Source organism: Quercus robur, chromosome 4 (assembly GCF_932294415.1).
Source record: "Quercus robur chromosome 4, dhQueRobu3.1, whole genome shotgun sequence".
In the NCBI taxonomy this organism is placed as follows: domain Eukaryota; kingdom Viridiplantae; phylum Streptophyta; class Magnoliopsida; order Fagales; family Fagaceae; genus Quercus; species Quercus robur.
In genome coordinates this window covers 29,853,856-29,868,816 of record NC_065537.1, presented here as the reverse complement: position 1 = coordinate 29,868,816, position 14,961 = coordinate 29,853,856, and the positions used below count along the sequence as shown (strand labels likewise).

Below are 14,961 nucleotides of genomic sequence, written 5' to 3'. Positions count from 1 at the left end.
TTCTTTGAAGAAAGTATCATCATGTAAAGAGTCAATTACACCTTTATTACTTCTTCATTGAGATAGCATATGTGAATTTATTAATCAGTGCAAAATGGGACATCCAAATTAGTCATTCATTGAAACTTAATTGTTGTCCAAAACCTTATGCATAGAAAAGCAATTAAGGAATTGAGGGAATTAAAGTGGCTATGGAAAAAGATTAAAATAGAGAATGGAATGGAAGTTCTTTCTTATGGAAAAATTTGTCATTTTAAACCAATGGATCTCTATATCGATATATAAGTGCATATCCTCTCCATCATACTTAGTTCTTCTAAATGGAAGTTTATGTTTCTCCCATTGAGAGGACTAAGCCAATATCACATGATCTCTATGTACATCACCTTTATTATATATTATTATCTTAGGATCCAAAGTTCTTTCAAGATTACTTTAAAAAGAGTTTGACAAGAATTCTTGGAAGGAATTAAATTGATTTTTTTTTAGAGAGAATTTTAACCTATGACATCCGCTTTTGATTTTACTCTTTATTATTAGACCTAAACACTAATTAGATTTTAGTCAATGATTGAACATTGTCTCTTATTCGATGATAAGAGAAGAGACTTTACTACTTTGTTTCACCTTTATAACATCAAAAAATGATTTAAAATGACATTAGAATGGAACAAAAGGACTAAAATGATAGCGTTGTCAAAATTAACTTACTATGATGATAAAATTTAAACTTAATGTACTAACATGGTAATCCAACAAATTTATAGTGAGTAAATTGTATGCTTATAAAAAAAAATTAACATAGGGACAATTTTTTTTTTTTTTTGGTAGTAATATTTAGAAATTACATTGAATATAGAGAAATGTTGTCCACAATATTTTCACAAAAAATTTTAAGTGGAAGGCTGTTATTGGTGGGTAAAAAAAAATTAGCAGTAGGTTTAAATTAGAACCATTAACAACTTTCTATATAGAATTTATTGTGAAAATGATGTGGACGTGACACTTTTCTTAAAATGATAGGTTGCAGTGAAAAGAAAAGCAACGTTAATGATGAATCTATATAAAAATGATTCTCTACTGCTCACAACTTTTATTTTTATTTATTTTTGGTTGAGGAAATACTACTCACAACTTGAAATTTGTAGAAAAAGTTATCTATACAAAGTAGTATTAAAAAAAAAAAAAAAAAAAACCCTATAAATAATTTTATGTTATGCCTGAAAGTCATTAATAAAAGCGAATAAGTTCTTCAAATGAACATAGGGTCCATAAAGCAAGCCCCATACAAAAGTAGCAAATTTTGGGCTAACCTGAGGCCCATTAAAATATTAGACAGTTTGAAAAAATAATTAATAATAATTTGGTGGATTTGTTTTGAATGGGAGTACTTGGCGCGCGAAGAAAGAAAGAAATAAATAGAGGCAGAGAGTGAGAGTGAGAGTTTGTTTTAGTTGTGAGCTTCGAAAATCGGAAGCATGGGAAAGCGGCAATTGCAGAGCGTAGTTGAGCACATGAGAAAGCGATTGCGATCATCCAAACGCATTTGCTCTTGCACCTCTCCTCCTCAACCTTCTCGCTCCTCTTTCTCCTGGTACATTCATTTTGATTCCGTTTTTTTTATTTATTTATAATTTTGTTTAAATTTTACGTTGAATTTGTAAAGGTTTTGGTGTGTATTTGAGTGTGTGAGATTCTGAATCCGATTGTGCTTATTAGAATGATCGGAAATCAATTCTTTCTTTTGTTTAGAGAAGCTAATTTTTGATCCGTAAATCTGTTCTTGGAGAAAACGTTTTGATCATTTAGTGAACCTTTGAATCTCGATTCAGTGATGAATTTCGTACATATTCGTACGGCTGTTTGGATTATGATCTGGAAAATCTTTTTTCTGAAATGATTTTTAAAGTACCGATCTGTGATTTGAAGTGAAATGCTGTTATACTCTTGACTGATTGATCTGATTTCGAATCATGATTGTTATTCACTAGCGGCAAATATTGTTGTTGTTTTTTTTTTTTTTTTAGGTGAAAATTTTTGAACTCTGTTTCTGTTTGAATCGGTTAGAAAATCGAATTAAGAAACATTTTCAAGTTTAGTAAATTTCTTGCGTTTTCTCAGAAGCCAAACGCGAATTCATGTAGATATATTTTTTTTTTGAATTCTCTCTAACTAACTTTTGAGTCAAACAACTAAAAGAGAACCTAAAAACAAAACTCAAATAACAGAGTTTGAGTTTTAGACTTTTTTTTTTTTAATAATTTAATTTGATTTGATTTTTTTTTTTTTTTTAAATTTGATTGTTAATTGTTTCCTTGAAGGTATGAAGAGGACGTGTGGTCAGAGATCGCGAAGTTTCTAGACGGAAGGTCTCTGATGAAGCTGGCTGTGACGAGCAAATGGTTCCAGCGTGTGATCATGGATGATAGCATTTGGAAATTCGTGTGCCTTCGCGATCTTCAGCTCCCTGCTGCTCCTCAACACGTGGATTTCAAATGGTTCGACCTCTACACTTCTGCCTTCGGTATGTATAAAAATTTCACACTATCATGGCCTCTCTACTCTGCTTACTTTCCACGTCTCAATCATCAGCTTTTTTTGATTTTGCAGATGGGAGCCACTCTTTCAAGTTCCACCAAAAAGAGAAGCATATTGGTGAGTTTGATTCATCGAGCATATTGGATTTGAAAGAAGTTCATTTACCTAGACACTCAAAATAATTTTGGCTGAATGTTATTATTATTATTCTTTTCGCAACAATTGACGCTCCAATTTGTGTTTGTTTGGATTTTTTTTTTTTTTTTTTTTATTTTAAACTTTGCTTATTTTATAAGGAATAAAAAAAAAAAAAAATGTGCATACTATGATCGGTGAAGTATAAAATGGAATATTTAAAGTAACATAATATTTTTATTAATTACAACTAACATTACTTTTATTAGTGCTAATCAAAACAGGCCAATTAGTAGTTGTGAAAAATATTGGGTCCTTAAACTTATATTTTTGAATTGCATAAGAGCTATGCATTGAATGTTGTTATTGAAAAAAAAAAAAAAAAAAAAAAAAAAAAAAACATTATTGTAGGTAGTGGTAATATGAACAGTAGGAGGAAGAAAGCAATTTTCATCTTTTCAGTTGGATGCGAATGTTATGAATCTGTGTGTTAGTAATAAAACAACCTTCGCTTCCCTGCATTAGCAGACCAGCTGGTTTATTAACTAATATTTTGTTGTGATGGGAATGTCAGATTGGATGCGAATTGGTGCATTTTTGCTTGACTCTTCAGTATTCCTGACAGAGAAGTTAAGCCCTCCACCCAAAATCCCAAATGAAGATACTGTAGAGAAGATGTTGCAGGCTAGTGGCTGTTGCGTGTTAGACAATGTTAAATCTGGGATCTGGATAGCTGGTACTTCTAATAAGTCTTTTAAAAAACAAAGGATCTTATGCTCAAAATTTATCACCACAATTAACCTTTGTTTTATTTCTGGGCTTATGTTTTCAGATCTGCAGCTTGTTCGATGCCCTGTCTGCGAACTCAATACATGTGATGGTGAGCGGGGGGAAAAAGCATTAATACCAATAAAAGTACAATCTATCAATTCCCTTGTTGGTTTATTTGGTTCATGAGATTAGTGCCTAAGGGATACTATTAAGAGACATGTGACTACTTAGATAATCTGGTTTTGTTTCTGTGAGTTAATACTTGACTAGCTCAGAGTTTGGGTGGTGGTAACTTATGGCAAGGTTTATAAATGAAAAATCTTCACAGGTTTAGCTACTTTTGCAATGAATCAATCACTCATAAGCTTGTTTCCTTTTTTAGAATTCTATTCAGTAGTGTATTTTTGCTGTTTTGTTGCAAAATTAATCCATGAATCTATATACCATATTATTGTACTTTCATACTAAATGAGCTGACATGCATGTCTTATTTGCTGATAGTGTTGTTAGTTAGGATAACTGAGACATCCTATCATTGACTGATACATGCTATTGTTCGATGAATCTTACGATGCAGTAGCCAAATTTGTCAACTAAGAGACAAGTTCCAAGCCAACGAGCTCTAACTCAAATGGCACCTCCTCCCCTTGTAAGAGTAAGGTGGAGGGTGAGCTTGTGGGTTCATGATCCACTGGACGCGTGTTTAATTATCAATAAAAACAAAATTTTGCATAAAACATCACTTGTTTTGGTATTTTGATGTCTCACAAAAAGCCTGCACAAGTTTCCATGATATGAGTTAATATCGTTGTTTATGTAGGAACGATGCAGACTTTAGATGCAAGGCATATAGAGCTGTTCCTCTGTGATGGCTACCAAAAGGGAAGCTGGGAATACCAGCTAATTGGATCTCATGATGTCAAAGAGCGTGTAGCTGGAGCTTCTGGGGCCATTTTTGATGTCAAAAACCTGAAGGACATTTCATCGTGTGGTAATTCTTTATACTCCACACTAATAGAGGTCACTGTATCATTTTGCTGTCACCAGAGGAAAAAAAAATTATACTATGACATGATACACCTGAAAATGCTGTCTGATCTTAACTGATGTATTGACTATTGAGAACAGATAACATACTTTTTCACATCAAAGAGTGAATTATTTTTTATTAACTACCAACAACATTAGAATGGTATTCTTCAACAAGTCAGGCATAATGATTTCATGAGTTATGCTTATTCATTGGGATTAGAAGGGGTTTAAGAGTGTAATTTAACTCTCTTGTAGGAAAACTGACTCAAGTGTCTTGTTCTATATTGCTGACCATTTAAAAGTAATATGGCATTGTCTAATTTCCAAATGAATTGGCAGCTGTCTTTAATCTCAATTCATGGATAGGGAAAATCAACGACTTGCACCCAAAGGCTATGATCACTCTCCATGCAGTTGCAGTCAACACCAATTTACAAGAAAATGATGGTAAAGAACATTCAAAGCCGTCTTTTAATTTCTGCCCCCCACTATTAATTCCATAACTAGTCATATAGTTACTCGAAATAGACAACCAGATCATTGCTTGCATTCCCTATAGTTGGTTTATTCAAGGCTGCAGTTTGCAATAATCTTTTCATAACCTGGGTCATTTTTAGAAGCCGGATTTATCCGCAATAATCTTTTCTATGATTAACTTGTATCTGATCTGTCTATTCTCTTTGAAACAGGAATTAATGTCAAATTCCACACCATGAGAGCTGGAACTAATGGAGAAGTAGTTTCTATTAGAATCTCTCAGCAACTCCTGTAATTCTCCTCAAATCCCTTGGTCTTAGCAAAGTTTTCCTCTTCAAGGAAAATAAAATTCCCCTTCTCGACAACTCATACAGAGTACTACTTAAACCGTTGATTCATTCAGTTGGTAATATAATAATATCCTTTGTGTTGCTCCTTAAAAGTACATAAAACATTGAGTCTGGTTTCCCCTGGGACTGTACTGTACCGTATTAACATCTGGCTTCTCAGAACATTTTGTTTTCAGCCAAAATTGAAGAGTATAGGAATCAAGAATCACCAAAATTTTTTCACATCTGGCTCTTCAACGCTATTCACAATTTTGCAAAATGTTATAGTGCTCAACAAGTTTGGAGAGTACTGTATCGTTTTGTAAAACTGTTCTCCTGTTTTTATATTCTAACTTATTCTGTTTCCTTTCTCTCTACTTCCTAAACAAAATTAAAAAAATTATGATTAATATTTTAATATATATATTTTTGAGAAGAATATCAATATTTTAATTGAATGTATAAGAACTGAAAATGAAAAGTGGGTGGTTAAAAATAGAAAAAAAAAAAAAAAAAACTTTTTACTTCAAAAATTGGTTTAATTGTACTTTTGGACATTGATTATTTCCTTAGCGTCTGCGTTTTGGCTTTTTTTTTAGAGAAGAGAGTTTCAGCTTACCAGTGGGTCTTATGCACTATTCATGGGACCCATAAACAAGGCGGAGCTACATGTATGAGTGGGGGCCATGGCCCCCCCCCCCCCACCCCCCCACCCCCCACCCCCCAAAATTTAAAAATATTTTAATATTATATATAAATATCTAACATCTTAATTATTAGCCTACAAAAATGAGACTTGGCCCCCCCAAATATTTGAGCTAGTTCAATGATACTCTTAAAAAAATTGTCCAACTGATCTAGTAGTTATAGAGATTTTTTTTTTTTCTCACATTCATTTTTTATTGTAAAATGTGTTCTTTTGTCTGTTAAAGTTTTTGGTCATTCATGTCTTTCAATACTTCATTAGTTCAATTGAAATTATTTTAGGTAGACAATTTGGTAATTTATATTAAAAATGAAAATTTTAAGGATTCACTATGAAGAATACTAAATTATATGAGTGTATAGATGTATGTGTTTGTGCATATTTATGAAAGTTTGTATAAGCAAATAAATTAGTATCATAAGTTGGACCCCCCAAACAAAAATTTCTGACTACACCCCTGCCCATAAACCTCTTTTTTCACACCAACTTTTATTAAAAATGAGTCTCATAGTACTATTTATACATTTAAAAATTATTTTGCTACAATGTTTTCAATTTTCAACAAAATAAGCAGTATCCAAACACACTCTAAGTCTATAAAACCAAGTTCGGTCATGCTTTATAGTCTTATAGACATGAAATGTGTAGATTGATGATTGAGTATTTCACATTACTTGAGTCTTGAGATAAGATGTTAAATGATATTAAACTATTAATATTATTATGCTCAATTGCAGCTTTCCACCTGATAGTTCGCAATATTTTTATAAATTGTTCATGTATGACTTTTCCCCTACTAATTAGGTGGACAAAATTTTTAGCACTGGAAGCAAACATATATATTAAAATAACGGTCTTGAGATAAGATGTTACTTGGCAGCCGTACCATTAATGTTGTACTAGTACTAGACAGACACGTACGTACGTAACTGTAAAAATAACGGTCAGTAGCCGCTACCAACCAGTGTTGATTGGATAAAGCAGTTAGTTATAAATGCCAGATCAGTATCAAAATTAAGACATTGACTTTAGAATTGTTCAGAAATTTATTTAATAATAATGGTAGAGTCTTTTAAGTTAAAACAGGCTACTTAATTAAGTCTATATATGTGCAAGGGGTGCCCAATCTCAACCCTGAGGCCCTGGATTCAGGGGAGGGGCTTTCAATTTCAACAAAGAAAAAAAAAATGAGCATATTGCAAGTCTTGTTTCTTGTCCTCTTCTTCTTGTTCCTCTCTCCCAATCCCATTATTATCATTATTAAAATTAAAGCTGCAGGAGCTGCAGGACCTGCAGGAACAGGACCTTGCCCAGCTTCCAAGTGTGGCAAAAACGAGAATAGCCCGTCTATTCGTTTTCCCTTCCAATTACAGTCTCAATCTGGGGGTAATAATGATAGCAATGAGTGTGGATATCCAGGTTTCGACCTGAGCTGCAATAGCCAGAGTCAAACAGTTCTAAAACTTCCTCATTCCGGTGAATTCTTTGTGCGCAACATCGACTATACGAACCAACGGATAGAGTTGTATGACCCTGGTCGTTGCCTTGCACGAAGGCTCCTGCGCTTCAACCTTTCTGGCTCACCTTTCGTTGCTGCTTTCACTCAGGAATTCGTTTTCCTCCGCTGCCCATCTCAGTTCACAAAGTTTGGTCTCACTGTCATCGATTGCCTTAGCAATTCCACGCATTCTATCGTAGCTACATCCTCATTGATTCTTGCTAACTCTACCATTCCTACATGCAAAGTCGTTACCATATCGCCGGTTCCGGTAGCCTGGCCATCCCAGTATTATGAGGGATTCGTAGACCATGACCTTAATCAGGATCTTCTTTTAACGTGGTACGTACCTGGTTGTGGAGATTGTGAAACACAAGGCGGTGTGTGTGGATTCAGGACAAACAATAATACTACTCAACAGATTGGTTGTTTCTTTACACCTCAACCAGGTAATTAATTAACATTTTCCTTATATATTCTCTTTATTTATTTATTTATTTGTTTTCCATTATTTATTTGATAACAGACATATATAATTTCTTTTAACATAGAATTAGAATCGTTTTTAGAACCATCAGACCCTACGTTGATCTTGAAAATGAATGATGAATTGGAGAGAGAGAGAGAGAGAGAGAGAGAGAGGGCATGTCAGCTTTCGGACTAGGTCTATGTATTCGTATTTGGGCCTACAGAAACGATGCTGTACCGCTTATTAAAGTCGTTGACTTCAAAAAGGATAGTGTTTATATATCACATTCTTCGTATTTTATATATTTTTGGTATTGATTAGGAAAAAAAAGAGAGAGAGAAGACAATGTCAATGGAATGGGAGCCGTAGGATTGATAGAATTGACAATTATTCCTTTTGACCAAAAAAAAAAAAAAAAAAAGAAGAAGATAGAATTGACAATTATATTGTAGTTTAGACAACACTATATCTAAAAAGTAGTATAAAATTTGAAGTTTAAGATAATCTTAAACAAATTCAGTTGGTATTGATAATTTGACTACTAAGTATAATCTTTTTTAAACCATAAAAAAAATGTTCTAACATATTTATAAAAATCTAATTTTGGATATATTTTCTAAAATTAACTTTATATAGGTAGTTTTAAGGGAAAAAAGAAGAAGTGAAATGTTAAATTCAAGTGTTAAATTAGTAATTCTAATATAGGTAGGGTATGTGAGAATTTACAATTTATACTTAAAATATAGGAAATAGAATTCCTCCAATTTATTAGAATTGATATGCTAATAAAATATACTCTAGTTCTTCTTAATAATAATTTTATTAAACGAATAATCAAAATTTGAATAGTTCTAAAAAATTAATAAAATTTCCATCTCTAATTCATATTTAACAAATTTAACACACTTATCGGCCTAAATGTCTAGGTGCTTCATAATGTTAGAACAGAGATTATCTGTTTTTTCTAAAAAAAAATGGAGAGAGGAGTCAAACTCAAGATTCACTTGTGAAACAATGAGTTAGATAGTCCATCACTAAAATTCAGGTTCTAACCGACCTTAATTGCCAACCCTTTTTTGTTGTCAGTCTGTCAAGCTACAATGACGTCTCATTAGACATCCTAATCGGCACTTATTTTCTGAACTGGCTTTAAGGGTATTGTTAGATTTCTAAAATTTTAGGTTCCTTTAGCTTTGAACAACAGCATATTGGTGGTTATCCTATTGTTTCCGTTTGCTAGAACTGGAAGATGCAACAACTCACTTGCCCCATTAAATTAAATTAATCATGTTAATTTTTATTTACGTAGTTAATTTGTTGAGATCTCTCACTCAAGTCAAACTATTTATTTGGATTTAACTAACCTACATATATTTAGAGCATATTATATTCCTAAGGACAAGAAAAAGCCCCCATTAAGTTCGAAAATCTCTGTTACCAAATACAAAAAGATTCTAGACCTTTGTACCAAATTGCAGTATAACAGCAGCTTTTCCATTACATATTCTTGGCGTTGATTGCAAAGCCTAATAAAACTTCTACATACCTATTTTGATTACAAATTCTGTGCTTGCTCTCCCCTCACATGGGATAGAGTATAGACATCCTTTTGCAAAGCATTCAAATATGAAATCTAAAATGAATGTAGAATTAGGTGATAATTTAGCTCTAAACTGCATCTGATCCCTCTGATTGCTACTTAATTTAGACATTAACTGATTCAAATTTCAGGCCAATTATCTACTGGTCTCCGAATTTTTAGGATTGTCTGCTTCTCCATTGCCTTACCAACCATCACATGTGTTATTGCGATTGCATGTTTCACATGTTGCATGGAGAGTACAAGAGGCAGGAGGTCCAACCCCGCGGCTATAGTGACACCACAACGTCCTGATGTCATGATGGGTCTTGATGAATCCACCATTCAATCCTATGAAAAGCTAGTCCTTGAAGAGAGCCAAAAACTTCCTGGACCGAATGACAACACTTGCCCAATATGCTTATCAGAATATTGTCCCAAAGACACACTCAGATGTATACCGGAGTGCAAACATTGCTTCCATGTTGAATGCATTGATGCATGGCTCCGAATGAATAAAACTTGTCCAGTTTGCCGAAATTATCCATCTACTGCTCATCAGGCTACTTCAGACATTGTTTGATAATTGTAATTAGCATTTTTGGAGGTATACTTCCGTTTGATTGTACATGGAGGTTGTAACTTTGTGTCTTTACTTTACTCTGTATATCCATAGTTATAGTGTTGTTTTTGAGAACAATAACCGATAAATAAATAATTTTCAAATTATCATTTAAATAATAACATTTCACATAAATTAGATATCATAATATGATAAACAATTTATCGTCAATTCATGAATGTTTTTAAGCGGTGAAGTTAAGGCATGGATCAAGTCACTATCTTGAGACAATATAGGTCATTGATGAAATTTTAGGTATAAATGTGTAATAGACTTACAATATGTGTGTCTCCTCCAAGATACAATAGTACAACCACTTTGATGATTATCCCCATAAGCCTACAAAGCTTGTAAGATTAGAAACTCTCTCAATAGTACTTTCTTTTACTTAGAAATATAATGAATGAAAAACACATGCATTCTCAAAAGACCAAGCGAAGTCTTGGAAATTAGTTGCAACGTGCAAGGGTCAAGGGGGGAAAATTTGACCACATTATGTTTTTGACACTTGCTTTATCTATATCAAAAAAATCGGTCATCTTAGAATATTACCCATATGTCTATGTAATTATGTATATACATTAGGCTTGTCAGCACACCACATACCATGCCATAAGCACCACTAACATCAGCTGAACACGGCCGATTCTCCTCATGACTCCAATAAGTTGAAGAAGAGCATTCATAAAAGCAAACCCAATTATACAAAAATCAATGCTTACTTGAGTAATTTCATTTACCAATAACAGATCCCCATTTTTTCTGAAATGTGTATTCTAGCTCACAATATACCAACGTTCGTTTATCTATGCATATATGTTCATGTATAAAAATAAGATAATGAACTCAACTCTGATGAAAGGAGCAGTTAGAATGACCAGATTCCAAGTCTTCTGAAAGTGCCGAATCTCACGAAAGGCCACTGTACCTCAGTTAAGACATGGCTTCTTCCGCTGCCCCTGCGTTCCCGGAGCTACAAAAATATCAACAAACAACTTGGAGAAATAAGTCATCATAAACAGATTAAAAACTAACGGATTTGACGAAAAAAAAAAAATTTACATTGTGAATTCTCCCTGCTGCAAAAAGAGTTTTAAGTCTCTAGGTCAATGATTGTAGCAAGTCAGAACAGCAATATCTTTCCTAATCTAGTCAAAATTTGAATCAAAAGACAAATTTTTGCCTAATTAAAAAGTATGCAAATGTGACCAAAGGGGAGTTTCTATGCAATTTCCTTTGTACACTGTCACATTTTAAAGTAGAATAAAGTTGATTTGGTCCAAAATTAGTTTATTTTTAGCCAACTTTACTTTATTCCCCTCCCCTCTCTCCTTAATTCAAACAGACCCTTGATGGTCAGTAGACACTGTTTTGCAATTCCATTAGCCATGAACCCTCCTATGCAATGAAACAAATACCTATGGCATTAAAAATGAGCCTAGCAGAAGTGAAGAATTAAGCTCAGTGACTAAACACAGCATCAACCATTCACGAGGGCATATTTTTCCTTGAGGTCGTGATCTCACACATTGCCATATTACAATTTTAATTAACATTTAAGTAACACTGCTCACATCAAAACCTCTAGTTTCTCAATCTAAGGCAAGAACCGCTTTATTCACACATGCTTCGACATGACATTCTCTACCTTATTACCACAAAAATATCAAGATTTTTTTTAAGTAAACTTTCATTACCAAAAAATTACAAAGAAAAGTTAAAGATATAATTTTCTTTTTCAATTACACGGATATGCATGGGCAACATCTAATTTTCACAGTTTAGGTACACAATTTATGTCTACTTACAATTTTTTTGTTAATTAAATGGGTAACAAAATCATACACAATATCTAATTTTCACGTGTAAGGTACATAATTTACACCCACTTGATTTTTGTTTTGCGAGTTACTTACACTAGTAAGGTACACAACATCAAATTTCAATGACCAAGTTACACAAATTACACCCAATTTATTTTTATTTTAGAATTACACAGATACTAAAATCATACACAAAATTAATTAAACAAAAGTGAATGATAAAAAAAATGAGCACAAGAAATTTATTTTTAAAAACCTTTAACCTTTGAGTAACCACTGCAACTTAAAGAATCAATTTTCAAATGTAAAGTTATGAAGTAATCGCAACACCAGCACTAGTTACTAACGGTTAAACAATAAGATTTAACAAAAGAAACATCACTAACCATTGTTACTTTGTTAGTGCTTAGTCAAGAAATATTTTTTTTTAAATGGAATATTTTGTTAAGGTTATTAATAACAAAATTTTATATGTTGATTTCCTACAAGCCTTAAAGAAAGAGATTTTCAATTTTGTTACTGTTTGAGTGGAGTGTTATTCAACTAAATCTCAAGGGAGGTTTTTGTAATTAAAAAAAAAAAAAAAACCTTGTAGGTAAAATTCCATAATATCCCACACAAAAATTCAATAAAACCAATTAATAAATAATTAATATAATTTTAAAGATTATAATCAATAATCTAAATACACAATAGAATTCAAATAACAAATCCAAAATAAAAGTATTAAGGTAAAACAAATAAAAGACACAAAATAGCAACATAGCAATAGATTTGAAGGTAATGTTCATGAAAGTTAAAAGGGTATCTCACCATCTTCTTCTTCTTCTTCTTCAACAACTTCCTCTTCTTACCTAGCGTCACCATTTTTCATCCTTATCCTTGTCATCATCACCGTGCTTGTGGCCATAAGTTCTCCCCTTCCATGACCAGCGGCCATCTTGTACTCTCGAGCTTTTAAAACCCCCCCTCATCATTGTCTACTTCATCATCCTCCTCATTATCACCATCCTTAATTTTGTACAACTCAACCACATAATCTTTGTCATTAATTTCCTCATCATCCATCTACATGCTCAAAAGAAAACCATATGACATATTAGACTAGTCTACATACCCAAAATCAAGAAAAATCACATGACCCTTATACTATCAAAACATAAACGAATATGAAAGAAAAAAAAATCAAATTTAAGCATGCTACTACTTACAAGCCCAAAATAAAAAGACAATCATTGCCAAAATGGAGAACAAAAAAAAAAAAAAAATCAAATTAAGTAAAACGAATTTTACTTTATGCTAATGTCAATATCTGCCATTTTGGCCAAGTCTAATAAATTTATTAACTAATGTTGTTATTCATTTTTTATGAGATTTAAGCCAAACCATTAGGACAATGGCTAAGCCTAGAATTTTTTTTTTTTTTTTTTTGGGTGGGGGTGGGGGTGGGGGGAGCTAAAAAAAAAATCAAAGAATAATCTACTACACACACAAAATAATAATATTTTTTCCATCTAGTTAGTTATTAAACTGTGAACTATATTTAAAATCATACTAACCACAATTAATGTTCTTTAAATATATTAAATCAATATCTCTTGTTAAATAATTTAGAGATTGCATAGTTAGAGTATACTAATAGTTAAATTTTTTTTTTTTTTGGGATACAAGATAGAAATTCTTCTCTAGTCTAATTTAAGTGTATATGTGTGTGAAGCTCCCTCCTGGAGACTTGAATCCCGGGCCTTGCTCTCATGGTTGTCAAAATCGCGATCTGGATTGTAGGATCACATGATTTTACGATCCCACCTCACCAAAACATTTAGAATTGTACTAGGATCGTAAAAATGGTAGAATCGTATAAGATCGTTGGATCGTATGGGATCCTACTGATCCTACCAAAATATCAGTTTTTTTTTTGTTTTTTTTTTTTTAAGGGATAAATTTTTGGTTTTGATGAAACTTTAAGGTTTTTTTTTTTTAATTTTTTTTATTTTTATGTTGTGATGGTATGACTTTTATTTTTATTTTTTATAAAATTATGTTAACATAAGCAAATGTTTTGTAGTTTTTAGTTCACTTATAATCAAAATGAAGGAATACTTCATCATTCTAAATGAAGAATTTATATTGGCTTTACTACATTTTAAGCTATAATGTTAAATTTTTTTAATCAATATATTAATTTGTGTTATAATATTACTAAAATATTTTTCTTATATATAATTTTATTAGTATGCTTGTATTTGTATATTGATTGATTGATTTTTTTGAGCATACTCTGTAATTGTTGCTGAGTGGTATACTTTGAATAGTTGAATGTGAAGTTGTATCTTGATCTCTTTTGTAGCTCTAGTATATAAATATACAATATCTACATAGATGAAGAAATTGATGATGATGATTAGGACGATTGTCATAAGAACTCTAAAATGAGAATAATTAAATGTTCACTTCACCTTAATATTAATCTTGCTTTTTGATTTTATATTTTAGTTAGTTAGTTTCCATTTGATTACTTATTTTGGATTATAAACTTGGAACTTGGAACCTAGAACTTGGAAAATATTTCCATATGTGTTGATAAATATTTTGGTATTTGGTTGCAAATTAAACATTTATTGAACTTTTTAAATACATTGGGTCAAAACTTAAATATATTTGTTTATTTAGTATAAACGTAGTGATGTATGACATGCAAATTACATCATATAATGTGAATCTTTGTTTTGTATGGATAAATTCACAATTTACGTGAAAATTCAACATATAAAGTCATTATCAATGTATTTGCTTTAAATATGAAAATATGTAGGATCTTACGATCTACAATCCAATTCTATGGTCTACGATCTCACTCACCTCTCACGATCTTACATAGGATCCCGATTTTGACAACCTTGCTTGCTCCCATACCTCACAAGCTCTTATACTTGTGGAGTGACCATCGCATTAAGAGTATGCGGTGGTATAGTTTTAAAA

The 14,961-nt window shown here is 32.1% G+C and overlaps 2 protein-coding genes across 2 annotated transcripts; both read left to right on the top strand.

The window, feature by feature from the left end:
- The first annotated feature begins 1,478 nt into the window (after positions 1–1,478).
- Positions 1,479–5,434, top strand: LOC126721727 (probable F-box protein At3g61730). The gene is made up of 8 exons (XM_050424790.1): positions 1,479–1,594; positions 2,322–2,524; positions 2,611–2,655; positions 3,248–3,409; positions 3,506–3,553; positions 4,265–4,435; positions 4,816–4,923; positions 5,166–5,434. The coding sequence occupies exons 1-8, from the start codon at positions 1,479–1,481 to the stop codon at positions 5,246–5,248; spliced, it is 936 nt and encodes a 311-aa protein (XP_050280747.1). The 3' UTR covers positions 5,249–5,434.
- A 1,663-nt stretch (positions 5,435–7,097) lies between these two features.
- Positions 7,098–10,260, top strand: LOC126721117 (putative RING-H2 finger protein ATL21A). The gene is made up of 2 exons (XM_050424144.1): positions 7,098–7,935; positions 9,687–10,260. The coding sequence occupies exons 1-2, from the start codon at positions 7,176–7,178 to the stop codon at positions 10,115–10,117; spliced, it is 1,191 nt and encodes a 396-aa protein (XP_050280101.1). The 5' UTR covers positions 7,098–7,175; the 3' UTR covers positions 10,118–10,260.
- The last annotated feature ends 4,701 nt before the right edge of the window (positions 10,261–14,961 follow it).